At 48.9% G+C, this 27,559-nt stretch overlaps 2 protein-coding genes across 3 annotated transcripts in view; both read right to left on the bottom strand.

Moving 5' to 3' along the window:
* Positions 1-4,948, bottom strand: part of Slc43a2 (solute carrier family 43 member 2) — a 46,907-nt gene extending 41,959 nt beyond the window's left edge. The window contains exons 1-2 of one of the 2 annotated variants that reach the window (XM_042672421.1): positions 4,915-4,948; positions 3,870-4,072 (exon numbers count right to left, since the gene is read on the bottom strand). In XM_042672421.1, the coding sequence (XP_042528355.1) occupies positions 3,870-4,029 (160 nt within the window). In that variant the 5' untranslated portion in view covers positions 4,030-4,072; positions 4,915-4,948. Of the gene's footprint in view, positions 1-3,869; positions 4,073-4,256; positions 4,542-4,914 lie in introns of those variants that run through there. The other variant, XM_042672416.1, reaches the window with a different exon arrangement.
* A 10,515-nt stretch (positions 4,949-15,463) lies between these two features.
* Positions 15,464-27,489, bottom strand: Scarf1 (scavenger receptor class F member 1). Its single transcript, XM_042673760.1, has 11 exons — positions 27,384-27,489; positions 27,045-27,106; positions 26,718-26,819; positions 25,106-25,628; positions 20,980-21,198; positions 20,439-20,567; positions 19,064-19,167; positions 18,643-18,760; positions 17,591-17,712; positions 17,363-17,509; positions 15,464-16,649 (listed from the first exon to the last, which is right to left on the bottom strand). Exons 1-11 carry the CDS (start codon positions 27,482-27,484, stop codon positions 15,853-15,855), a joined length of 2,424 nt encoding a protein of 807 aa, XP_042529694.1. The 5' UTR covers positions 27,485-27,489; the 3' UTR covers positions 15,464-15,852.
* Between the last annotated feature and the right edge of the window lie 70 nt (positions 27,490-27,559).

A 27,559-nucleotide genomic window follows, 5' to 3' on the forward strand; every position in this document is an offset into this window, starting at 1 on the left:
GCTGAAGCAGAATTGCAAGTTGGAGGCCAGCCTGGGTTACAAGAGAATTCTAAGCCCCATGAACAGAAAAAGAAAGAAAGTGTTTTACTCATGCCTGTAATTATAGCTATTCAGGAGGTTGAGATCTAGAGAACTGCAGTTGAAAGCCAGCCAGGACATAAGAGTTCACTAAAGGGGCTAAGAAGGTGGCTCAGAGGCAGGCCTCTCATGTATGAGGCCCTGGGTTCGATTCCTCAGCACCACATAAACAGTAAAAAAAAAAAAAAAAGGCCGGAAGTGGCACTGTGGCTCAAGTGGTAGCCTGCTAGCCTTGAGCTGAAGAGTTCAGGGACAGTACCCAGACCTAGAGTTCAAGTCCCACAACTGACCAAAAAAAAAAACAAAAAAAAGAGTTCACTAAACTCCATCTCCAAAGTAACAAGCAAAAAGTAGGGCTGGAATTCAAATCCCACTACTGCAGGGAGTGTTTGGGGGGATTGGAGCAACAGGAACATCTGTCCACAGCTGCACCCTGGCTTGGCCTTACTTCCCTGGGGGGATAGTAGCTCCTCTGCCCTCTCTGAGACCCAGGAGCCAGCTTTGCATGGCTACAATCAGTGGCCACAGCCATCAAGAGCATAGAACTGCAGTTTACCTTCATGTTTCTGGTTTGGCTCTGACTTCCTCTAGCAAGAGTGGAGGCACAGTGGGGGGAGGGGAAGATTTCCACTTTCATAGCCCTTATTCCACTCACACCCAGCATGTGGCAAGCTCTCAATGGTTCTGAAGCGCCTCTAAGAGGTGAACTGGGTCCTGACCCTCTTCTGTCTTCATGGCTCCTTTTCTGCCTTGAGAATAAAATCCAGTCTTCCCAAATGACCCCTTAGATCTTGCTCATCCTGGCCCCTTCCTACCTTCCTGGTCATGTCATCTCTGTTGGGACAATCCTTTCCTCTCCTTGAAAGTATTTGTTCAGTCTCTCCTCCAGGCTTCAGCCTAAACTTCTGGGAGTTCCCTACCCAATCACAACCAGATCCCCACTATTGGTTCCTCTCTCAGAAGCATGAAGTCTGTGTAGGATGGTTTGTTTGCTTGGCTCCTTCAATCCAGCACCTCACCAAATGTTTACCAAAGTACAGATTAGATCAAAGAGGAGAAGGACATCCACAGGTAACCTCATCCTTCTAAGCTGATACTGCTATTGAGCAACAGAAAAAATAAAGAGATCAAGTATGGGTTGATCACTTTAGTTGGCCACAGAGAGGCCAAAAGGACACAGCCTGGGGGAAGCCCCAGACTGAGATGTCAGTATCCACAGCAGAGGGACTAGGGAAGCATCCAGCCGCGAAGTGCATGAAATGCCAGGACCTGGCACCCCAGTCCATCCGTCACCCAGCACCCCTCCCCCGTGTCTTGTGGTAAGGCAAAACAAGCTAAGGAACAACAGCTATTTTCTTTTTTTCTCTCACCTCACCAAGCTGAAATCTAATACCATGTCTGGAGCCCAGATTCTGACCATAGTCCTGACAAAGAATTCTGGGAACCTTTCAACAGGTTCAGGCAAATTTCCTTTGGAAAACAAACAGCATCAATCTGAAAAGCAACAAGAAGCTGAGGAATTTGCATCAGCTATATACTGGTCAGCTCTTCAAAATTCTAATTCATGGGGTTGGGAAGATGGCTCAGTGGTAGAGTGCTTGCCTTGCATGCATGAGGCCCTGGGTTCTATTCCTCAGTACCACATAAGCAGAAAAAAACGGAAGTGGGGCTGTGGCTCAACTGGTTGGATGTTATCCTTGAGTTGAAGAGCTGAGGGACAGTGCCAGGCCCAGAATTCAGGCTCCATGACTGACAAAAAAAAAAAAAAATCTAATCCAATATATGTAATAAATGACCTAATTGCTTCTCTGCAACTCAGCCATCCAAGTTTGATATAATATTAGGCCTGAGTTCAAACCTTGACCCAAGCTTTACCAGGAACTCACAGTAAGTGTAACAAAGGGGCTTCTAGCTCCAAAAGACAACAGGTTAGATGGATTCCAAGAAGCAAGGAGCAGGGAAGCCAGGGAGATAAGCTGTGTAGAATCAGCAGGCTTTCCCGCTGAGCATGCTGATCAGCCAGTTTGCCAGATAATCAGAAAAGGCAAAATCAAAAGCAGGAGCAAAGGCATGGGATAAGAAGTTGATGTTCAACCCATAATCCTGACCCTTCACCTTCACTTTGGTTTGTAGGAGTGACCTGTCAAGTGTCTCCTAGGCTTAAATACTAACTCAGCGCTGTATTGGCATAAGCTCTGGAATCACTCCTACCCAAAGGAAGAAGCCAAGATTTTTGGAAATTAAGTGATCACCAGGCCACTTTGGTTAATATCATATAATAAATTATATAAAAGGACAACCCATGAAAATAAAAAGTCCCTACAATTTGACTTTCCCAACACCAGAATTAATTTTTTTTTTTAACCAAAACAGTCCTCTAGTCCAGGTGAGATACTAAAAGCTTTGTCTAGGGATGGCATTTTTTTTTCTTTTTTTGTTTTCGAAACTCCTCATGTACTCTGAAAGAGAGGAAGAGCCAAACACTCTAACCTGTTCCTTCCAAAAGAGTCATTAATCTCCTAACATCTCTTGGATAAAACAGAAAGCTAGATCAAGGAACAAGGTCTGACTCTCATCTCCCAAGATTTCTTGCTGATGTGGGGAAAGGCCTGCCAAGAACCCTTAGGCTGTTAGGAAATGTTTTTGAGTGGCTAAAGGCTAAAGGTTGATTATAAATGATATACTTTCTGCTCTCTCCCAGGCAGCCTCCAATTCCTTCCCTTTCTCCTGCCCTTAACCTCTCCTGCCAAGTCTCCCTAGACACTCAGGAATCCTCTGAACTGAAAGGAAAAGGGAGGATTACAGGCAGCAAAAACCAGTCTAAAGCTTTTTCTTCTAAGAAAACTAGAAATAAAAGGCATTGCTGGGGGTGAGTCAGGGAGTCAGCGTTGGACTATCTCCATCACAAGGGAATCAAGCACTTGGGTAGATTTTGAGTTCAACTATTACACAGCCTCTGCTGGGGACAGGGAGATAGCGAAGGGAAGCCTTTCCTACCCAGTTGCCTTAGCAGGAGGATAGAGTTTAGGAACCAAGTTAACCTTTATGGTGGGCTTTTCTGCAGCAGTTAAAGTGGGAAGGTGCAGGGTGGTCAGATTTCATGTAGGCAAGCATCCTCAGCCTGCCTTCAGCAATCTGGAGGTACAAAAAGAAGGGAGCAAACCTAACATCATTTCCCTAACTGTGCCCTTCCTCTTCCTGCCCCTAGGGTTGGAAGGCCACTGAGGTGTTCTCACAGTTTGTGGAAAGAAAGGACCTTTGGAGAATCATAAAGCAAAGCAAAACAAAAAGACAAGAAATTATGTCTGCAAGCCCTTAGGAGACTCCATAATGGCCTGATTGAAAAACATCCTTGGGGTGGAGGCAAAGCCACTTCCTCCCTCTTGCCTTACCCCAGGCCCCAAATCAAGAGTTCCTCTTTCTTACAACCAGGGAGCAACATGTTTATTGCAAGACAAGCGATATTCCAGGCGGCTGGCAAACAGAAGTCCAGCAAGGAGAAAGAACTGGATTTGGGAGTTTGGGGATCTGTCACAGTCCCCGGATCCAGCAAACCAGAAGAGTCCAAGCCTCTTTTTCTTCATCACAAAACGGGGACGAGGATATGATACCAAATAGAGCTGGGTGAGGATCCAAAGGGCCTTTGGATACCCGGGAGCACTGCGCAGTGATGGGGATTGCTGACTGGGTCTTGGCCACCATCCGCCCTCTCCCAAAGCTCCCCTCGAGGAGCCAACCTGAGCGCCCCCTCCCGATCCCCCCCCCCTCTCCCGCCCCGGTGCCCATCTTACCTGGCTCAGTACACAGGTAGGAGTAAAAGCCTTCCGACTTGAGCATGATAAGCAGTGAACCCCAGCCCAGGAGGACTGCCGAGAAGAGGAGGTTTTCCAGCACAGCAGTGCAGGCCATCCACCAGCGGCGCCGATGGGCAGTGGCCAGGGTGGGCGCCATGGTGCGACGCGGCGCGGCTGCCCGGCTCCGGCTCTGCGATCACCTGCGCCAGACCCCCGCGTCAGTGCCCGTCCTGAACAGCCCGCACCGCCACCCCTGGCCGCTGCCTGAGGGCGCCGAGCTTGTCACCCTTCCTCGGCCCCCGCTGTAGGTGTGCGCAGCGAAGTAAGCAAGCCCCAACCCTACCCCGGACCTAGGACGCCCCCGAACCCGTGGCTGGCTCGTACCGTTGCCCTCAGCTACGCTGACAAGGAAGGAAGACTTCTCCCTCAGCTGACTCCGAGGTAAACTGAGGCAAGGAAGCATGAAGAGATTAACGCATGCTCAAGGACGTGGAACTAGTCGTAGACCCAAGCAGGATGACATAGCTACGGTGGGGGTGGGAAGCGGAGGCAGCTTGAGATATGGCCACCTGGGCAGGGGCACACCTGAGAGCTGCCACTCCCAGGGACCGTCAGAGGCTCTCTCCCGCCCGCACTCAAGACCCTTCCCCAGAGCTGGTTCCTCTAACCACAAGATCAGCGTTCCGAGCCCCGGAACGGCCCGCCCACGGCGCGCTCATTGGTCTGGCTGCACAGGAACTGCTGCGCCATTGGACACAGTCTAGGTCGCTAGGCGCTGCGGCCACGCGAACCCCACACGGAGAAGGCGAAGCCGGTTCAAACCGGCGGCGCGAGCCAGCCGCGAGACCCCGCGGTTCTGGGCTGTTACCTCCGTAATTAGCCTGTTTCCATAAAGGCAGGTCCCCAGCCCTCTCTCCCCCAGCTCCCTCTACTATTTGTCATCTCTTCTCCTCATCCGCCTGGTCTCCCTGAGCCCTTTCAAGTGCATCTTCTGCATCCCGCACCCTCGCCTCGGGCCGGGATCCCGGGAGGTCCAGCTCACCCGGCTCCTACTGGTGTGTGTCGGGCCCGCCCGGAGCCTTTTCTGTCCCCTTTTATTCCAGCCCTTTTATTCCGACCCTAAGATGAAAAGCAGTGCTTCCCGCTGATTGGCTGAGTAGGAGCTGGAAACAGGCGTTGACCAATCAGCAGCCACCCGCCCGCCCCCCGGCAAGCAGAAGCCGGTTCCGGCCGGACTTGGAGACAAACAAGAGAGTTGGGGCGGGCGGGCGAGCGGGCGGGGGTTGGGGTGGGGGGCTGGGGATCGCTAGGGGTTGTGCCTCGGTTCTGCTGTCTTGGAGTCGCAGCCGGGCCGGGAATCCCCGGGAGCTTTGACCCTAGCCTCCCCAGACGCTGTCCGGAGACCTGACGCTGGGCCGATCGCCTGTCTCGGCGATCTTCCGTTCCCCGAACTTCCCCGGCAGCACGGCGGTCCCTCTCTTTAGCCAGCTGGGCTCCTGCCTCCGTTCCGCTCCGGCCTGCTCTGTCGTACCCGGTTCCCCCGCGCCCAGTGCGCCACGCCCGGACGCGATGGCTCCCCACGGAGCTGGTCAGCTCTGGAGGCACCCCACCCCGCCTCCTCCCCACCCCGTGTTGCAGCCCCTGCTTCCCTGATCTTGTGTCCTGGTTCCCAGCTGTTCTGTGTCCGGTGGTCCCGAACCGGGTGCATTGTGAGGGTTTGGGATCCGGGGCTCCTGTCCTGGTGTGATGTAAGTCTTCCCTGCTTTTCAGATTCGTAGGTCCTTTCCCCTCTCCTAAGTGTCACCGGCCTGTTCATCATAACTGTACCCTGAAGATCTTTATACAGGACTTTGGGGCTTGTCTGTCCCGTGTGAGGACGGTGTCTCCTCTGGTCCTCAGACTTTGGTCCCCCCCTGCCCCGACCCCGCTCCTACATTGCTCAGTCCCCATGGGAACCCCCTACCCAGACAAGAGCTCCCTGCCCTTCTTCCCTGTTCCCCAATGTCTCCTTCAGGTGAGAGTTTTCTTTGCAAAGCGTCGCTGCGAATGATGTCAAGCTGTCAGTTTGGCCCCAGAGGGTGCACGGGATTTCCAGGGACCTAGAGGACTCTGGCTTGTCTGTATACCTGCTGCCAGGGCAGGCAGAGGGAGCCACAGTTGTGAAAACTCAGCTGTCTGGTTACATCTTCCTGGTCACAAGTCCTAATTTAACCTCAGAAGACTCCTTCGCCCCAGATTCCTTACACTATGGAAGCTGCTTGACCCCTGGGCCCGGAGTCCAGCAGCTTCCTGCTCCACTTCCCTCAGTCCGCGTGCGCCCCCTGCTGTCCGGAGCCCGCCGCTGACCACCCTGCCAGGGTGTCCTTGCCCAGACAGGGAGGGAGAGAGGCCTGTGGGTTTGCCGGGGTCCTAGCCGGTTACCTGGCCCGTTACTCATCCACTTTAGGGTCTTAAGTTGTTACTTGACAAATTCCCAGCCCCTCTCCGGTCTTCCATAATGCGACTGCTCAAGGACCTCTCCAGGCCTCCAACATTTAAATAATGCACTGTCTCCCTCAAAACTGTGTTGTCATTCTCCCTCAATCACCTTTATCCACTGAAGTAGATCTTCCAACAAATATTTGCTGGACACTTGCTGTGATTCTCCCCTCTCCTCCACCTCACCCCCCTCCACCACTACAGCAATGTCTCCAGTTTATTTTAGCCATTTATGTTCTGTATTTCAGTCTCTGTTTCCCAAGTCTAACTCTTCAGTCCATCCTAGTGAGCTATGAGAAATATTAATCTGACCTTGTAAGCCTGGCCTCTACCAAAATCCTTTAGAAACGACCTTTTGTTCTGCAAGATGAAGTTCAAGTTCTCCAATCTGACCCCACACTGGCTCTTCCCCACTAACCTTTTCTCCCTTCTACAGGCAGTTTGCCCTGCGTGATCCTAGAAGCTCCACTCAGATGAAATTACCTGTGGTTCCAGTTTCACTCTTCTCTATCCTCTGGTTCTCAGCATAGCTCTTTTTGGGACAGCATCTCTTCTGGGAAGCCTTCCTTAGCCACTCTCCAGGATTTCCTTAGCTATCCATGTCCATTGATTGCATTGTTTTGTAATTATTCATCTGCGTGCATCTCCCCTTTTCCAATGACTATAAATTATTTTGGGGCAGGAATATGTCTTACTCAGCTTTGCATAAGCAGCCCTTAATACTGAAGTATGAACAAAGCAAGTACGTAATATGAGTTTGTGAATGGAAACACAAGTGAAAGTGTTAAAAAAATTATCTGGTTCAAAACTAGGAGCTGGTGGCTCACACCTGTAATCCTAGCTACTCGGGAAGCTGAGATCTAAGGATTGTGGGTTGAAGCCAGTCCAGTCAGGAAAGTCCTTGAGACTTTTTTTTTTTTTGGTAGGTCCTGGGACCTGAACTCTGGGCCTGGGTGCTGTCCCTCAGCTCTTCAGCTCAAGGCTAGTGCTCTACCACTTAAGCCACAGCACCATTTCTGCCTTTTTCTGCTTATGTGGTGCTGAGGAATCCAACCCAGGGCCTCATGCATGCAAGGCAAGCGCTCTACCACTGAGCCACCTTCCCAGCCCGTCCTTGAGACTCTTATCTCCACTAAACTACCAAAAAACACAACAAAACAAACAAGTGTAGTTGTGGCTCAAGTGATAGACCACTAGCCTTGAGCAAAAAAAGCTCAGGGAGGGGCTGGGAAGGTGGCTCAGTGGTAGAGCACTTGCCTTGCATGCCTGAGGCCCTGGGTTCCATTCCTCAGCACCAAATAAGCAAAAAGAAAAAAGCCAGAAGTGGTGCTGTGGCTCAAGTGGTAGAGCTCCAGCCTTGAGCTGAAGAGCTGAAGGACAGTGCCCAGGCCCAGAGTTCAGGCCCCACTACCGGACCAAAAAAAAAAAAAAAGAAGCTCAGGGACAATACAAAGTCCCTGAGTTCAAACCCTAGGACTAGCACACAAAAAAGAAAAAGAACAAGAAAAGTATTTTGTTCAGCTAGGCGTGAGTGTTCATGCCTGGAATCCTAGCTACTCAGGAGGCTGAGCTCTGAGGATCAAGGTTCCAGACTGAGCTGGACAAATCCAAAAGATTTTTTTTGGGGGGGGTCCGGTCGTGGGGCCAGAACTCTGGGCCTGGGCGCTGTCCCTCAGCTCTTCAGCTCAAGGCTAGCACTCTACCACTTGAGCCACAGCGCCACTTCCAGCTTTTTTTCTTTTTGCTTATGTGATGCTGAGAAATCGAACCCAGGACCTCATGCATGCAAGGCAAGTACTCTACCACTGAGCCACCTCCCCAGCCCTCCAAAAGATTTTTATCTTCAGTTATCCCCCCTCCTCCCCCAAAAAAGCCTGAAGCAGCTCAAGTGGTAGGGCACCAGCTTTGATTGAAAAAGCTAAGGAACAGTGCCCAGGCCCTGAGTACAAGCCCCAGTACCAGCACACAAAAGAAATAGGTTCTTGGACCAAGATCCAGAATTGGAGGATGATGTCAGTACTAGTAATAATGACATCTTAAAAAAGTTTTTATTTAGTTTATGTGGTACCAAGAAATCAAACCCAGGGCCTCATGTATGTTAGGCAAGCACTCTACTACTAAGCCCTATCCCCAGCCCTTACTGGCCCTTTCTTGAAGGCTAAACATTTAATAGGTGCCTTAATCTTTGTGTCATTCAATCCTACAACCACTAGGGGAGAAAGGCCCTTATTCCATTTTCCAGGTGAAAAGCTAAGGCTTTAAATGACTCTCCTAAAGACAGACAGACAGACAGACACAGACAGACACAGACACAGACACAGACACAGACACAGACACAGACACACACACACACACACACACACACACACACACACACACACACACACACACACACACACCCCTAACACCTGGCATTTGAACCCAGATCCACCTAAATAAAACTTTATTTTTTTTTCATCAGGTGTGTCAAGACCCCAACACAGCATTGTGTAAAAGTCATAAAGAATGGAAGTATTGCTTGGTTCTAAAATAAAACTAATCGCAATTAAGATCTTTGAACAAGAAACAGTGCCAGTGGTCCACACCTGTACTAGCTACTCAGGATGCTGAAATCTGAGGGTCAAGGTTCAAAGGCAGCCTCAGCAGAAAGTCTGTAAGACTCTTATTTATTGTAAATTAATTTACTTTACTATTGTTATAAAGGTGATGAGGGTACAGAGGGATTATAATTACATGGGTCAGGTACTGAGCACATTTCCTTTCATACAGTATTTTCTATTCTCTCATTCTCTCCCAGTTGACTCTTATTTAATAAAGTATCTGGTTCCGGCTGGGAATATGGCTTAATGGTAGAGTGCTTGCCTAGCATGCATGAAGCCCTGGGTTCAATGCCTCAGTACCATATAAACAGAAAAGGCTGGAAGTGGCACTGTGGCTCAAGTGGTAGAGTGCTAGCCTTGAGATTTAGAAGCTTAGGGACAGTGCCAAGGCCCTGAGTTCAAGCCCCAGGACTGGCAAAAAAAAAAAAGTATCTGGTTCAGCTTGGCACGAGCTCATGCCTGGAATCCTAGGAGGCTGAGAGCTGAAGATCAAGGTTCCAAGCCAGCCTGAGCAGACAAATCCAAGAGACTCTTATCTTCAATTAACCCCCACCCCCATCCCCCCAAAAAAGCCTGGAAGTGAAGCTGTGGCTCAAGTTATAGAGTGCTAGTCTTGAGCAATATGAATTCAGAGACAGCACCCAGGCCCTGAGTTCACGCCCCAGGAAAAAGAAAGAGGGCGGGAGGGAGGGAGGGAAGGAAGGAAGGAAGGGAGGGAGGGAGGGGGGGGAGTAGAAGAGAAGAGAAAAGAGGAAGAGAAGAGAAGACAAGAGAGAAGAGAAGAAAAAATTGGAGATGTGACTCAGTGGTAGAATGCTTGCCTAGCATGTATGAAGACTTGGACTCAATCCTCAACCCTGCAAAACATAAAAATAAAACCAATAAAGTGCTACTCAGGAGACTGAGACCTGGAGGATCTCACAAGGCCCTGAGTTCAAACCTCAGTACCAGCACCAAAAAATTAAAAAGTCATAAAGACAAAAATCTAAGTTAAAACTTTAAACTTCTATGGAGACAAGAAATCTCTAAATGAGATTTTTAAATGTTACAAAGTGAGCAAGGAACTAATATCCTCGACATGTAAAAGGCACTTAGAGCTGGGGTGTGGCTCAGGAGGTAGCTGTAGGAGTTCAATCACAGTACTGCCAAAAATAATTAATACCTCAATTAAAAACTGAATATAACAAGATAATCTATAGAAGAAATAAAAATAGCTACTAAGAACTTCAGTCTTGGGCTGGGAATATGGCTTAGTGGTAGAGTGCTTGCCTAGTATGCATGAAGCACTTGATTCAATTCCTCAGTACCATATAAACAGAAAAAGCCAGAGTGGCACTGTGGCTCAAGTGGTAGAGTGCTAGCCTTGAGCAAAAGAAACTCAGGGATAGTGCCTAGGCCCTGAGTTCAAGCCCCAGAACTGGCGGAAAAAAAAAAAAAAAAAGAACTTCAGTCTTAGCTGGACGCCAGTGGCTTACACCTGTAATCCTAGCTACTCTAGAGGCTGAGATCTAAGGATCATGGTTCAAAACCAGCCAAGGCAGGAAAGTCTTATGAGACTCTTATTTCCAATTAACCATTAGAAAACCAGAAGTGGTACTGTGGCTCAAAGTGGCAGAGCCTTGAGCAAAAGAGCTCAGGGACAGTGCCCAGGCCCTGAGTTCATGCCCCATAACCAACCAAAAAAAAGAAAGGAAAAGAAAGAACTTCAGTCTTAGAATAATCATATATAAGTTTAAGTTGTAATGAGATTGTGTGTGTATGTGATTGTGTGTGTATGTGTAGGGTTAGAACCTTAGAGTCTTGTATATAGGAGGCAAGTACTCCTGAACTACATCCCCAGCCTTTTGGCCTTTTTCACTTTTTCAAATAAGGTCTAGCATTTGCCTGGACCTGGATTGTGATCCTCATGGTTTTATTTCCCACTATAGATGGATGACAAATGTGTATACCATGCCCAGATTTTTCTGTTGAGATGAGGACACTAACTTTTTTACACAACCTGGCTGGAACTTAGATCCTTCTTGTGATAGCCCTCTGAGTAGCTAGAACTACAGGTGGGAGTCACCAGTGCCTGGCTTCTTTTGATTTTTTTTTTTGTGATCAGTTGTGAGGCTTGAACTCAGGGCCTAGGCACTATCTCTGAGCTCTTTCATTCAAAGGTAGTGCTCTACCACTTTGAGTTATAGCTCCACTTCCAGTTTTGTAGTGGTTGATTGGAGATAAGAAGCTCATAGGGACTTTTCTGTCCCAGCTGGCTTCGAAACATGTTCCTCAGACCTCAGTCTCCTGAGTAAATGGGGTTACAGGCATGAGCCACTGGCTTCTGCCCGCCCCCCCTTTTTTGTCACAAAGGCCAAGCCTGCCTTCTGAGTATTTAGAAAAAGGTGTTCTCTACATAAGGCACACCAAGTGTGATGATTAAATATTTGTTTTTAGTCTATTGTAGGGCTTGAACTCAGGGTCTGAGTGCTGTCTCTTAGCTTTTTCCACTCAAGATTAGCACTCTACCACTTTGAGTCATAGTGCCAATTCCAGTTTCTAGTGGTTACTTGGAGATAAAGAGTCTCCTGCCTGGGAGACATTGAAGTCTGGCTACTCAGGGGGCTAAGTAGTTAGGATTACAGGCGTGAGCCACTAACACCTGGCTTAATTTTTTTTTAATTGGTGGTGGTAACACGCCTGTAATCTCAGTACTCAGGTGTCTGAAACAGGAGGATCTTCAGTTCAAAGTTAGGCTAGGCTATATAGTAACTTCAAAGCTAGTTTTAGCTATCTAAAAGACTTGTCCTAATTTTGTAAATTTATTCAAACATTTTTACTTTCAAATGCTTCAGCATGTATTATTCTTTGTTATTCACAACTGGAGTTTGAACTCAGTACCTCAAGTTTGCACTCTAGCCCTAAGATATCTGTGTGTGTGTGTGTGTGTGTGTGTTGAGACTTGAACTTAAGGCCTGGGTGCTATCCTGAGCTTTTTTGCTCAAGGCTAACACTCTACCATTTGAGTCACACCTCCACTTTGGGCTGGTTTTGGTGGCTAACTGGGGATAAGAACCTAATGATCCTTCCTGCCAGAACTGACTTTGAGCTGCAGTTCTTAGAACTCAGCCTCTTAAGTATCTAGGATTACAGGTTTCAGATAGCATGTGGAGAAATTGATACACCCATATCTTGTGAGAATATAAACCCATAAGACTTTTTGGGAGGGCAATATGGAGGAAGTACCAAAGTATTTAATATTCTTACCCTATAATTCAACTTACTTCACTCCTAGGAATCTATGTGATAGAAAAACTTGCAGTAGTACAAAAGATAAAGTTACTTACACAGAGAATCATTATTTATTGTATAAAAACAATTAGTAACAACTGTCCACAGCAAGGGGTATGGTTTGAATTACCTATGTTATTTTCCCATGATGGAATTCCATGTCATTTTTTTAATGTAAAGAGGTAGCTTCATATTTACTGGCATTTAAAGTTCTCTAGGATATACTGCTAAGTATAAATGCAAGTTGCAGGGGTAGGGGTGTGGCTCAAGTGGTAGGGCCTGTATGAAAGAGGCCCTGGGTTCCATCCCCAACACACACAGACACACACACACACACACACACACACAGACACAAACACACAGCAAGCTGCAGAAGCTAGCTGAGCATGATCTTCTGTTTCTAAAACCTATATATGTATAAAAACATCTGAGAAAAATATCTGATTATATCTGTAATCCTAGCTACTCAAGAGGCTGAGACCTGAGGATTCTGGTTCGAAGCTAGCAAGGCAGGAAAGTCTGTGCGACTCTGCAATTAACCAGCAAAAAGTCAGAAATGGAGGTGTAGCTCAACTGGTAGAGTGTCAGCATTGAGCAAAAATGTTAAGGGAACCCGCGGGCACTGGTGGCTCACGCCTGTCATCCTAGCTACTGAAGAGGCTGAGATCTGAGGATCTTTGATCTGAGGATCAAAGTCAGCCTGGGAAGAAAGCCTGTTAAACTCTTTCTTTCCTTCCTTCCTTCTCTTTCTTTCTTTCTTTCTTTCTTTCTTTCTTTCTTTCTTTCTTTCTCTCTCTCTCTCTCTCTCTCTCTCTCTCTCTCTCTCTCTCTCTTTCTCTTTTTGTTGGTCTTGGGGCCTGAACTCTGGGCCTGGGCACTGTCCCTCAGCTCTTCAGCTCAAGGCTAGCGCTCTACCATTTGAACCACAGTGCCACTTACAGCTTTTTCTACATACATGGTACTGAGGAATCAAACCCGGAGCCTCGTGCATGCAAGGCCAAGCACTCTACCAGTGAGCGACCTTCCCAGCCCGTGAGACTCTTATCTCCAATAAACCACCAAAAAATAGGAAGTGGGGCTGTGGCTCAAGTGGTAAAGCATTATCCTTGAGCTGAAGAGCTGAGGGACAGCGCCCACGCCCAGAGTTCAAGCCCTACAACTGCAACAACAACAACAACAACAAAATTAAGGGAAATTAAAAAAAAAAAAAAGCTGAGCTGGGCACTGGTAGCTCATGCCTATAATCCTAGCTACTTAGGAGACAGAGAGCTGAGGATTGTGGATTGAAGCCAGCTCAGAAAAGTCCATGAGACATTTATCTCCAATTAACCACCAGAAAACTAAAAGTGGCACTGTGGCTCAAAGTGGTAGAGTAGGCTAGTCTTGAGTGGAAAAAAAAAGTGAAAAAAAAAAACCACCCTCAGGGACAGTGCCCAGGTCCTGAGTTCAAGCCCTACATATAACAACAACAATAAAAATTAAGAAAATCACTGCCTCAGTTGTTAGTGAGATTCTCTGAGCATTAGGATAAAAGGTAAAAGGCCCTCTCCCCTTCTTTTCTGATTGTGTAATAAAACGTGTGAGTCAAGAACCCAAACAAACCAAAGGCACTCAGAAAAGTAAATCACACCTCTCCTGCCCCCATGCTGTTCTGAGAAAAAGCTCAGTTTACTTTGTAGATGTTTATAATGTTAACATTTTTTTATTTTATTGGTTTATTTTTTTTTTACCAGTCCTGAAGCTTGAACTCAGGCCCTAGGTACTGTCCCTGAGCTTCTTTTGCTCAAAGCTAGTGCTCTACCACTTGAGCCATAGCACCACTTCTGGCTTTTTCTGTGTATGTAGTACTGAGGAATCGAACCCAGGGCTTCATGCATGCTAGGCAAGCACTCTACCACTAAGCCACATTCCCAGCCCTAGTTTTAATTTTATCATTATCTTGTGTGCTGAGGATTGATCTCAGGGCCTCCCACTCTCACTTGGCTTTTTCAATCAAAGCTGATGCTCTACCAGTTGAACCAGACCTCTACTACCAAATATCATTTCTGAGATGGTTCTTACTATGCTGCCTAGCCTTCCAGCACAAAGAACAAAAACAGAGCTGGCTATCAGTGGCTCACACCTGAAATCCTAGCTGCACAGGAAGCAAAAATCTGAGGATCTCAGTTCAAAGCCAGCCCAGGCAAATAAATACAAGAGACTATTATCTCCAATAAACTAGCAAAAAGCTAGAAATGGAACTGTGGTTCAAGTGGTAGAGTGCCAACCTTGTGTGGAAAAGCCCCAGTATGAACACATCCACAAAAAGGTAGAATGGGCTGGGTGTTGTTGGCTCACGCCTATACTCCTAGCTACCCAGGAGGCTAAGTTCAGAGGATCGAAGTTTGGAGCCAGCCCGGGCAATAAAGTTTGTGAGACTCTTAGCTCCAATTAACCACCAGAAAACTGGAAGTGGGACTATGGTCCGAAGTGGTAGAGAGCTAGCCTTGAGCAAAAGAGCTTGGAAAAGCACCCAGTCCCCGAGTTCAAGCCCCATGGCCTACCAAAAAAAAAAATAGTAGAACAAAAGAATGAGGGGGAAAAAAAGGAAGGGGAAAAGAAGTAAAGGGAAAGAGAGAAGATGGAAGAGAAAGGAAAGGCATGATAAAGAAAAGAATAAAACTGTACTATAGGGCTGGGAAGGTGGCTCAGTGGTAGAGCGCTTGCCTTGCATGCCTGAGGCCCTGGGTTTGATTCCTCAGCACCACATAAGCAAAAAGAAAAAAGCCGGAAGTGGCGCTGTGGCTCAAGTGGTAGAGTGATAGCCTTGAGCTAAAGAGCTGAGGGACAGCGCCCAGGCCCAGAGTTCAGGCCCCACGACCAGACCCCCCCCCCCAAAAAAAAAAAAAAAACTGTACTATATCCCCTATTTTATAATTTACTTTTTACATACACAGCATAGCATGAACATTCTCCCATATTTTAAAATATTTTTGCACAACATGATTTTTTTGTCAGTCACGAGGCTTGAATTTAGGGCTGGAGCCCTGTCTCTGAACTTTTGTGTTTAAGGCTAGTACTCTGTCACTTTGAGCCATAGCTCCACTTCCAGTTTTTGGGTAGTGAACTGGAGATAAGTCTCTCACAGACTTTCCTGCCTGGGCTGGCTTTGAAGCATGATCCTCATATCTTAGCCTCCTGAGTAGTTAGGATTATGGGCATAAGTCACTAGCGCCTGGTATATGGTATCTTCCCTCCCCCCCCCCCCCCACTGGTTATATAGTAACTTAGCCTAAGAAATATTTGCTTAAAAATTAGGTTGTTTCCCATTTCAGAAAAATGTTTTGCAAATGAAGAAGGGCAGTATCCTTTGGGGCAGGATCCAGGAAAATAGAGGAAAAGTCCCTAGAGCCATCTGTCTTCCATGCCTGACCCCATCCTGCAGGGTCTCTACCCAGGCCTTCCAGGCAGATTTACTCCCAAAGCACTGCCAAGGCCCAGAGCCAGTTGGATTCCAACCCTGACCTCTTTCAGAGCAGAGGCTCTATGTCTGCCCTGGCCACAGGACCATTTTCTAGCACAAAGCACAATCAGTTCTGGTGTTCCCCTGCCCACCCTACCCATCCTCTTCCCACTCCCCAAATTCAAGGCCCTCAGGCCTGTGGTGGCCCAGACATGTGTACAACATTCTCATACACAGGCTCTTCCTGTCTTTTCTCTTCAGCTTGCTTCTGGGGATCTGGTATTGGGGGAAAGCTTCCTGAGGCTACCTCTTGGACTCTCCCTGCACTCTTAGTGCCATCCTTCAGCTCCCTGGACACTTCCTCAGGCCTAGTCCCCAAGCTGATATTGGGGGCTGAGCCAGGGTTCTGACTGGTAGAGCCAGAGGCCAGCCCTGGGCCACCCTTGTTTTGACCCAGGGCTCGGCGTATGGGTTTAGGGATGGCACTCTTGACCTTGGATTCTGCTTGGCCTTTCTGGAAGTTACCAAGACGATGAAAGACAGACCGGCTAGGACCCTCAGATTTCTGTGGTGTCCCTGCTAGCATGTAGATGGTGGCTACAGAGCTAGAATTGTCCTGAGCACTGCCATTGACGATTTCCACACACTCAGCTGCATCTCCTGGACTAGCAGCTTCAGGAGGCGCCTCCTCCGTTTTTGCTTGCTCTGGGCTTGTGGACTCCTCAGCTTCCTGGCCTTCAGGATGTGGCTGGGAGCCCCTGGAAAGCCTCTTGGGCTTTCTGATTGGGCTGGAGAGCTCCCCTGAACTTCGGCAACTCTGTGGTGCAAACTTGGTGCCTTCAGCGAAGGAAACGGATGGCCGCTTGGCCCTGGCCAGGCTGGAGGTGCGTGGGATAGGAAATGGTGTGGAGGCATCCTCGGGGGGCGGGAAGGGGCCTCCAGCCAGGCTGGCCTCTGGAGACTCTGCTTCAGCCACAGGGATCATCCCTGGCAGAGGAAACAGAAGAGCTAGGCTGCAGCTGTGCTGGCCACCCCAGTTCATCCTACCTGCAGCATCTTCCTCTTGCAAAGAGTGAAGTGCAGAACAACAGGGGAAAGGCCAGATCTGTAGCCCTGGCTCCTTGGCTCTTTTCTCCCTACCCCTCCCTGCTTTGAACCACTGTCTAGCTAAAAGTTTCGAAGCCATAGAGTCATGTGAACCATGTGAATGCTGATGCCTCTACCTGAAATGCCAGCTACCTCCCCCATGGAAATATATATCAAGCCAGCTATTGGTGGCTCACATCTGTAATCTTAGCTACTCAGGAGGCTGAGATCTGAGGATGGTAGTTCGAAGCCAGCCCAGGCAGCTGACTCTGTGAAACTCTTATCTCCAATTAAGCACTAGAAGTGGAGTTGTGACTCAAATGGTAGAGTGCTAGTTAGCCTTGAGCAAAGAAGCTCAGGGACAGTGCTGAAGCCATGAGTTCAAGCTCCACACTCACACACACACACACACACACACACACACACACACACACACACACACACTGTCCTGTTTTCCTAATGATGTATCTGATTGATGTCTATCAGACTACAAGTTTAATGAGGACAGGAATCTCTCTTATTTTTCACTGGGTCCACATTAGCTGAAGGAATATAGAAGAGATTGAGGTGGGCAGGCTGCTCAGGGACTGAGTGAGCTGTTGGGGGAGGCCTACCTTCTCGGGGTGGCACAGAGTAGGTATGACCCTCATCCTCTGCTCCAGACTCAGGATCAGAAGAGAAGGAGTCATCAGAGGCCCAGCCAGCAGAAGGTGGCTCGATGAAGCTGTGGTTGAACGGGACCTCCGGGTCATGGTGAGAGACTGTAGGGACTTCAAGTCAGGTGCACAGCCTTCTGGGAAGACTTGCTCCATCTCAGCCGCTGGCCCCTAGTGCCCACTTACCTGTCACCCAGGGAAGCTTGTAGTTGCTGAGGGAGCCACAGGACAGCGCAGAGCCCAGCCTGGTCAGTGCCCCCCAGACCTGCTGCTTCATCCTGGATAAGGCAGCTCCATCTCTTGCTGGCCTGAAAAAGGGGGGTGGTTAAGGTAGGTGTTCATGCATGTGACCCACAATAACCTCTGCATAGTGTGACAAAATGATCACATGTACTTCAATGGCTGTTTTGCTTTGGTTCGTTAGATACAGGGTCTCACATAGCACAAATTTGTGACCTTCCTTCTTTAGCTTCCCAAGTGCTGGGGCTACAGGCTAAATGGTTTCATATTGATGGTAGAATAAAACCTAAACTATTGAGCCCAAGATCTGAGTAACAGAATGCAAGGTGGCCCTAGTGTCAAACAGACCTAGGTAACAGTTTTGTCACCTCTCTGGGCTCTAGTTTCCTAATCTGTAAAATGAGGACAGAGTCCAGAAAGCTGGGCAGGAGCTCTGTGGGAGCTTTGACTAGCTGGGTCAGCTTGAGCCTTGCTGTCTTCTGTGAACTGAGGACAAAAACTTCTTCCCACCCCCACATTTCCTGTCTCAAAGGAGCGAAGAGGTATCAAGAGGTTTTATAAAGAACAAAACATGAGCCACATCTGTCTGGCAGCCTCATCAGCCCAGTGGTCTATCCCTCAGAAAACCACCTTCTCTGCCAAACTCTGCACGGAGTTTCAAGTCACTCTCATTTCTTGGAGGAGTGAGTTCTGGTCTCTTCCTCTCTTGGCCCAGAGCTGGGCCTCTGCTTCTGTGTTTCCTGCCTTCTTCAAGGCCCTGGTCAATTGAGCTCAGCTTCCTGCTATGGGTTGTATTTGGACAGCTTAGGGCCTAGTGCCCCTCACTCATGCCTACATGACCTGGGACTTTCCCTATTAAAGGTTTCCAAGAAAGGCAGGTGACTGACCTGAAGTTTCACCACCGCCAACTACCTCTATTACCTACAACCTAAATGTGTAACAAGGCCAGCCCCTCCCCAGCCCTGAAAGGAAACCAAACGGTACCAGACAGTGTTCACCTGTCCTTGGGATCCAACCGGGTAGCCCAGCGGCAGTAGACACAGCAGGCCACGCCCAGGAGAAGCAACAGCAGAGGCACAAGAATGCCAGCAATGAGGGCATTCTTACCATGACGACCTAGGAGAGATGGTTCAATATTCAGGATATTATGTTTCCTCTTTAGTTCTAAGTTGCCCTTTGCACAGTCTTTTACCTGTGGCTCCCCCACCCTCTGCAGCCAGGGGCAGGGAGGGAGGGGGAGGGCAGTGCACAGGGCTAAAACTCTGTCACATCTTCAGGGGGATCCAGAGTACTCAAACAGATTTCAGACATGCCGAAGATCACTAAAGTGGCCCAGGCTCCCCAGCAAATAGGGCCTAGCCCATGAAAGAGCCAGACTTACCCTGGTTACCATGCTCTAGGCCTCCCCCTCCACCTTACCCAACTGGCAGGCCCCAGAGACAGGGTGGCAGAGTCCCTCTGAGCATTGGCAGGAGAGAGAGCAGTTGCTTCCATGGAAGCCAGATGGGCAGGAACTGTTGCAGCTAGGTGTAACAAGAAAAGGCAGATTGAGCCGGGAGCTGGTGGCTCATGCTTGTAATCCTAGCTATTCAGAAGGGTGAGATTTGAGGATGGTGGTTCAGAGCCAGCCCAGGCAAGAAAGTCAATGAAACCCTTATCTCCAATTAAACACACACACACACACACAGAGCCGGAAGTGGAGCTGTGACTCAAGTGGTAGAGCAACAGCCTTGAGTGAAAAAGGTCAAGGACAGCACTCAGGCCCTGAGTTCAGGACTGACACGAGAAAGGGGGGGGGGGGGGAGGGGGAAGGAACTAACATTGTCCAAAAAGAAATACACTCATTATTGGATTTATGTAGCTGTAACCTCTTTTTCTGTACATCATCTTTATAATATCATTTAAAAAAAAACTTTAAAAAGGAAGGAAAGAAAGAAAGGAAAGGAAGGAAGGGCAGGCTGCAGGCTGGATAAGAGGGGAAGGGAGTGGGCAGGGAGAGTCCAACATAGATTTCTGGGCACCATTCCCACTACCCTGCCAGGTAGATTTTTCTGGACGATGCCCAAACAGACCCCTCTGCATTTTGAGCCACTCTACATGGCCCTGGCGGCATGTGGAAGAATGCTTCCTCCCAGAAGATGCCTAGCCATTCCCAGGACAGTGTGTAGACCTCTGTATGTGGATCTTTGCACTCACTCACCCTGCTGGCCACCCAGCACTTGTATGAGATCAGCCACATAAAGTACATCCAGGGAGATACCTCTCAGGTCTGGAGGTCTGAGCTGACCCAACTGCCTGAGCCTCAGCCCCGTTCTCTGTAAAATGAAATCTTTTCCATCTGACAGTATACACACTCACCTAAAGACTTCGGGAATGTCTGGAGCCAACTCCCATCTAGTTAGGGAGCCAGCCCTTATTTCTTCTTCTTATTCTGTATTTAATTAATTTTTACCACAACCGGGATTTAAACTCAGGGCATTGCCCTTGCTCAGCTTGCTTGCTTGCTTGATAAGTGCTCTACATCATTAGCCATGCTTTTGTACTGGTTATTTTGGAGCTGGACTTTTCTGCCTAGATTGGCCCCAAACTTGATACTTACTTATTATTTATTTATTGTCCTTCTAGATTAGGCATCAGCAGACTTTCCTTTGAAAATACATCAGGACTACCTTCTTAGGGGAAGGATGGGTGGTGTCTGGGAGGTGGAGAGACCCAGGAAGGGAGGCTTGGGAAACATATTACAGAGGTCTGATCACCACCCTTTTCTCTCCCCTCCCCAGGGTCCAGTCCTCACCTGGTTCCCCAGTAGCCAGCGTTACAGACACATTCCCCTGTCACCACATCGCAGACCCCCTGGACACAGGTGGGGCAGGTAGAACTACAGCCCTCCCCAAAAGTGCCAGTTGGGCAGGGGTCTTCACACCTGGGGGAAATAGAAGATTCAGTCAGGGACTGGGAGGCTAGTGGTTAGCCTACAGTCTCCCCACACACTCCTGGACTTGGGGACCCAAAGGACCACTCCTTAGCAGTGAGGTTCAGGTGCACACAAGACTTTGAAGCTGGAACCAAACCCAGTAGGTAACAGACTATGGATCCTCAGGGGAAGAAGAGGGAAGGCAGTCTGAGTGGTGAGGGAAAGTAGAAGAGCACTGTGCACAGGGCCCCTCTCTCCCATCTCTCTCCCTCAGTGTTTCTAGGAGGTAGCACAAGAGCTCTATCTGTGTGTGTGTGTATGTGTGTGTGTGTGTTACTAGAAGATTGGCTTTCACAGAGAGAGCAAGGGAGATGATCCTAGGGGAAAAGGGTACCTGTCCTGAGCAGGATGGCTGTCTCACCTGGGCCCCAGCCAGCCAGGCTCACAGCGCTGACAGTGCCCAGTGTCTGCCTGACAGGGCTCCCCAAGCTTGCAGCGGGGGCACTGCTGGCTGCAGCTGTTGCCAAAGGTACCAGGTGGGCATCGTTGCTTGCACTGGGTTCCATTCCAGCCGGGCTTGCAGGAGTCACAGCTGCCCGTGATGGGAGAGCATGTTGCATTGGGCTTGCAGTGGCCACATCTGGCAAGAGAAGAGGTACATGGGAGCACTGAGGGTAGATAGTGTGCCGCCCCCTCCAATCCCTCCCTGCCAGCTCAGGCAGCCCTCCTGGGACACTGGAGCGTGTTCAGGCCCCAGCTGGGTCAACTCGGACAGGTTTGAGCCTCAGCTTCTCCACACTATACAATGAAGAGGCTAGATAGATGGCCTCTGAGCATGCTCATAGGATTCTGTCTCCCATCTCTCTCTACTTGTGTGTGTATGTGTGTGTGTGTGTGTGTGTGTGTGTGTGTGTGTGTGTACACTCACACTACTGGATATTGAACTCCAGGCCTCGGTTTGTGAGGCAGTATGTAACCACTTGCCATCTCTTGTCACCTGACCCCTCACTCTGTCTCACCCTTCTCTAGGTCCCAGGGCCTCTCTGACCCAGCCCGAGTAGGGCATCGAATTCCCACCCTGTCTTCTACTTCTCTCTTCTCAACTCTGCCTTCCTCCTCTTTTCCCCTATTTCCTTTCCCATAGCACACCATCCCTTAAAACAGGACTCAGTGGTTTATCTTTTTCTCTATAACTTGAAAATAGATAAAAATAGAATACAACTGGATACCCTTGTGGCTCACACCTGTAATTCTAGCTACTCAGGAAGCTGAGATCTGGAAAATCCCAGTTCAAAGCCAGCCTGGGCAGACAAATCTGAGAGATTCTTGTCTGCAATTAACCACCAAAAAGCCAGAAGTGGTACAGTGGTAGACCCCTACCTTTGAGCACAAAAGCTCAGGGACAGTGCCCAGGCCTGAATTCAAGCCCCAGGAATATCAAATGAAATAAATAAATAACCCTAAACTAAGAGCTGCAAACAAGTGGCTCATACCTATAATCCTAGCTACTGAAGATGCTGAGATCTGAGGATTGCAGTTCAAAACCAGCTCAGGCAGGAAAAAGTCTGTGAGACTTTTTCTTCAATTAACCACTAAAAAAAAAAAAATGGAAATAGAGCTGTGGCTTAAGTGGTAGAGCACTAGCCTTGAGCAAAAAAAAAAAAAACCCTCAGGGACAATACTTAGGACCTGAACTCAAACCCAAAGACAAAATTAAACAAAACAAAAAAAAGTAAAACTGGACTGGGAATGTGGCTTAGTGGTAGAATGCTTGGTTAGCATGAATGAAGCCCTGGGTTTGATTCCTTAGTGCCACATACACAGAAAAAGCCAGAAGTGGTGCTATGGCTCAAGTGGTAGAGTGCTAGCCTTGAGCAAAAGAAACTCAGGGAGAGTGCCCAGGCCCTGAGTTCAAGTCCCAGGACTGGCAAAAAAAAGCAAAAATAACAACAACAAAAAAACTAAATAAACTATCAGTTCTTGTTTTCACCACTATCCTTTCAAGTTTGTCTTAATTTCCCATTGATGCTAATTGTATCTCAAGTTTCTTTCTCCAGATGCTTGGTTATCTGGGATCAAAGGCTTGGGTCAGATCCATTCCGGGGCTAAGGTAAAGGAGGAGTTTATAAAATTGATTTAGGCCAGGCGCAGGTAGCTCACATCTATAATCCTAGCTACTTGAGAGGGTCGAGGTTCAAAGCCAGCCCGGGCAGGAAAGGCCATGAGACTCTTATCTCCAATTTACCACCAGAAAACTGGAAGTGGTGCTGAGGCTCAAGTGGTAGAGGGCTAGCCTTGTGCTGAAGAGCTCAAGGATAGCGCCCAGGCTCAGAGATCAAGCCACCACCACCAACAATAACAATAACAAAGATTTAGGTGATTATGGTTGGGATTGAGAAAAAAAAAGAAGAAATTATTGCTGTGGTTTTTTTGTGTATATATGTGTGTGTTGGTCGTGGGGTTTGAACTCAGGACTTGGGGGTTATCCCTGAGCTCTTTTGCTCAAGGCTAGCATTCTACCACTTTGATAATTGGAGATAAGAGTCTCACAGCTTTTCCTGCCTAGGCTGGCTTCAAACCATTATCCTTAGATCTCAGCCTCCTGAGTAGCTAGGAGGCTACTCCTTCCTCTACTACTTTAGTCATAGCGCCATTTCCAGCTTTTTCAGTAGTTAACTGGAGAGAAAAGTCTCATGAGCTTTCCTGCCCCAGCTGGCTTTGAACCATGATAGGCAGATCTCAGTCTACTGAACAGTTAGGATTACAGGTGTGAACCACCAGTGCTCAGCTTCATATATTCTTAGGTAAGTATAATGAAAGTTAAGTATGTGTTAAACTTTTACTTTAGTTATATCAAATATGTGTTACATATATTGGGCGGGGCAGGGAGGAGTAATTTTCTCTTGCTTAGCTTTTTTTTTTCTGCTCAATGATAGCACTCTGCCACTTTAGCCACACCTTCACTTCTACCTTTTTGCTGTTTAATTGGAAATAAGAGTGTCTCAGATTTGTCTGCCCAGGCTGATTTTGAGCCACAATCTCAGATCTGTCTTTTGAGTAGCTAAGATTACAGAGGTGAGCCTCTGACTACAATTTCTTACTGTATGGGAAATTGGTCAATGTCTGAAAACCACTGAATCCTAAAGGGACCTTACCATTATTTTGTAGCAGGAGTCTTTCTAATACTAGGCCTTTTTTCTTTTCTGTCTTTCTTTCTTTCTTTTTTTTTTTTGGTCCGTCATGGGGCCTGAACTCTGGGTCTGGGCACTGTTCCTCAGCTCTTCAGCTCAAGGCTAGTGCTCGACCACTTGAACCATAGCTTCACTTCCAGCTTTTTCTGTTTATGTGGTGCTGAAAAATCGAACCCAGGACCTCATGCATGCAAGGCAAGCACTCTATCACGGAGCCACCTCCCCAGCCCCCTAGGCCTTTTTCCTTTAGAGTTATAAAATATTTATTTGGGGGGACTTCATATATGACAAATTCAGAACATGTTTTAAGGCATTTCATAAAAGCAACAAAGATATCATGCCACTTGTTTGTTTGTGTTGCCAGTCGTGGGGCCTGAACTCTGGGCCTGGGCACTGTCCCTCAGCTCTTCAGCTCAAGGCTAGCACTCTACCACTTGAGCCACAGCACCACTTCTAGCTATTTCTGCTTATGTTGGTGCTCAGGAATCAAACCCAGGGCCTCATGCATGCAAGGCAAGCGCTCTACCAGAGCCACCTTCCCAGCCCCAAGAGACAGTCTTTTATATAGCCTAATCTGGCTTCAAACTCGAGATGTACCTGTCTCCTGAGTGCTGGGATTGCACCATCACTTGAGCTGGGCTCCCCACTTGCTAGACAGGTTCTCTACTGTCTAGCCATGCCTTGGCCTTGTACTTTTTTTTTTGCCAGTCCTGGGGCTTGAACTCAGTGCCTGAGCACTGTCCTTGAGCTGCTTTTGCTCAAGATTAGCACTCTACCACTTGAGCCACATTACCACTTCTGGCTTTTTCTGTTTATGTGGTACTGAGGAATCGAACCCAGGGTTTCATGCATGCTAGGCAAGCACTCTACCATTAAGCCGCATTCTCTGCCCAAGGTCCTATACTTCTTAATAATCATTGGATGAAAAGAGTAGGTATAAGCAGCACCAGTGGCTCATGCCTACAACCTTAGCTACTCAGGTGGCTGAGATCTAAGGATCACAGTTTGAAGCCAGCCCAGGCAGAAAAGTCTGTGAGACTCTTATCTCCAATACACTACTTTAAAAAAAGCTAGAAGTGGCACTGTGGCTCAAGTGGTAGTGTGTTAGCCTTGAGCACAAAGAGGCTCAGGGACGGTGCCCAGGACCGGAGTTCCAGCCCCAGGAGTGGATATAGGTAGAACTAGAGAAATCAAGGCTATGTCATCCTTGCTTTGTGTATATTTTGGGGATAGCACTGGAACATCTTACCCTTTCTCCCACCCTTCTCCATATATGTCCAACCTATTCCCATGCTCCCCTAACCCTTCTTTACCTCCCCTTACCCTGGCCCTCCTTTGTCTTCCCCCATGGCTCACCTTTCACTGCACTGATCTCCATAGCGGCCAGGGTCACAGGGCAGTTCACAGTGCTTGCCATGGAAGCCGGGTGGGCAGGTGCACTGGCCAGAGACAACGTTGCACTGGCCACGGACACACTCACACCGCCTTCGACACTCGGGGCCCCACCAGCCTGGCAGGCAGGTGCAACGGCCGTTATCCTGCAGGCATGGTGAGGTGTGGCAGGTGCAATGGAAGTTGCAGCGGCGACCCCAAAAGCCAAGCGGGCACAGGCAGGCGCCAGTGACTGGGTCACAGTGCGCCCTTGGATTGCACTGGCATGTGCGTTGGCACGTGGGCGACCACCAACCTGGGTCACAATGACATGTGCCCGTAGCGGGGTCGCAACGTGCATGGGAGCTGCAGGAGCATGAAAACTCACAGAGGCTGCCCCAGCGGCCGGCTTGGCACTGGCACACACCTGTGGCCGGCTCGCAATGGCCATGAGGGTGGCAGGGACAGGTCTCACGGCAGTCGGGGCCCCAGTATTGGCCTGGGCAGCCTGCAGGAGTCAGAGATAGAACAGGGGGATGAGAGCTCAGAGTCAGGGACAAATCACCACCCTGGCCTTTCCCCAAGGCCGAAGGGGACCAGACCAATCCCCCAAGAGCCAGAGGCAGTCCCCCCCAGTACATCTAGCAGCTTATCATCCTAGGTTACAGCTCATTTCCTGCCCCAGACTGAATCAGAAAAACCTTAGCCTAAGCTCCGCCTCCCACTACACATTCCAGAACACATTTAGAGATGCTGAAAGGGAGAGGGTGTGTCCAGAGACACCCACTCAGAGGTGGGTGAGGTTTCACCCACCTCTTCCTGATACATTCCCCACTACCTCTGATGTGAGCTGGGAGCTTAACACTCACCCTGATCTCAGGTGGGTGCTGCCCACCAGGACAGCAGGAAAAGCTGCATTTCTCCATCTCCTCCCAGACCAGAGACTCCTAGCGTCTTTCCACTGGCTATGTGCCATCCCCACACTTTTCCCATCCCCCTCTTCCTGGCAGAGAGGGCAAACAGCCCAGCCCCTGGCCTCCTTCCACTGATGTATAAGGTAGACGTGGGGGGAGACTGAGAATGTGTTCATTTTGCAGTTAATAGGGCTCATGTCTATGGAAAGTTGGAAAGAAAAATGAAGGTGCCAGGTATACAGGACTTTGTGGGTCTTGGTAAAAACCAGATCATTTAGGGCATTTCTCAGGAAGATACCACTTCCAGTTTTTAGGCCTCCGTTTCCTCCGTGAGGCTTCTAGGGCTCTGGCCCTGATGTTCTAAGTTTATATTTCTTTTCTTTTTCTGTTTTTTGTGCCAGTATTGGGGCTTGAGCTCAGAGTCTAGAGTCCTTCTATGCTTTTTTCACTGAAGGCTAGCACTCTACCACTTTGAGCCACAGCATCACTTCAAGTTTTGTGGTGGTTAGTTGGAGATAAGTCTTACGGACTTTCCTGCCTGGGTTAGCTTCGAACTGTGGTCCTCAGATCTCAGCCTCTTGAGTAGCTAGGAGTAAAGGTGTGAGCCACCAACACCTGGCCTAAGGCTACATTTCTACCTTCTGTGCCACCCCTGCCCCATACCCAATTTTTCCCAAACTCACGTGAACTACACTGTGCCCCGAAGAATCCAGGTTTGCATCGACAGAGGCCTGGCTTCACACATATCTCGTCTTTCCTGCAGGCGTCCTGCCCTTCACAGATGGCTGAAAATCACCCCACCCAGGTGAGAAGGCAAGAAGGCATGACTAGCAGATACCCCTGCCCTTTCACCCTTTCTTGGGGCTCTGCTTCTTCAAAGACATTCTCTTAGAGTCGCATGGGGCGGGAGGGGGGGTTTCTAGGGCTCAGGAGGGAAAAGAGGTAAGGAGGACAGCCAATGGGCTGCGTGTGTCCCCCTTTTTAGGTGGGGGTCCGTCCTGGCTACTCACGGATGGTGCATTCTTGATCTTTCTGCCTCCAGCCTGGGCAGCACTGGAGGTCCGCAGAGGGGCTGTGGGGGCAGAAAGGGGTCATATGGGACAGCCAGTTAACAGGGTTGATCGCAGACTCTGGCTGAGGTGTGGGAGCCAGCCTCAGCCCTACCAGGGAGATCTGCTCTGTAATCACAGTCCCTGAGAATCACAGCCCCCATGTCCGCAAGCTCTCTCTTCCTCTTCCCTTGCCTTCCCAGCCAGGCTGTCCCTCAAGTTTCCCCTCCCTTCGCTCCCACATGCCCCAACATGATTTGGTAGTTCAGCCACCATCTCATCAGACTCCCACAAACCCACCTGCTGCCGGGGCAGACGTGCTGCCCCTTTGGGTTTAGCGTGGACTCCTGGGTCCCCCTTGTCCAGAGCAGCAGCAGTGGGAGCAGCAGCCCCAGTCTCATGGCGCCCAGAGCAGTGGGAGGGTCAGGGTTAATAGGCCCCCACAAGCTCCCAACCCCCTCCCTGCTTCCTCCCAA

Source organism: Dipodomys spectabilis, unplaced genomic scaffold (genome assembly GCF_019054845.1).
Source record: "Dipodomys spectabilis isolate Male_0828 unplaced genomic scaffold, ASM1905484v1 ptg000018l, whole genome shotgun sequence".
Classification (NCBI taxonomy): Eukaryota; Metazoa; Chordata; class Mammalia; order Rodentia; family Heteromyidae; genus Dipodomys; species Dipodomys spectabilis.

Excerpts from the sequence above, each read along its gene's own strand:
- Scarf1 (XM_042673760.1), bottom strand. The coding sequence starts at position 27,484 with ATGAGACTGGGGCTGCTGCTCCCACTGCTGCTGCTCTGGACAAGGGGG. Across the intron at positions 25,629-26,717 it reads CGGGGCACAGTGTAGTTCAC|GCTGCCCAGGCCAATACTGG; the intron begins GTGAGTTTGGGA and ends TGACTCCTGCAG. Across the intron at positions 17,510-17,590 it reads CAAGCTTCCCTGGGTGACAG|TCTCTCACCATGACCCGGAG; the intron begins GTAAGTGGGCAC and ends AAGTCCCTACAG.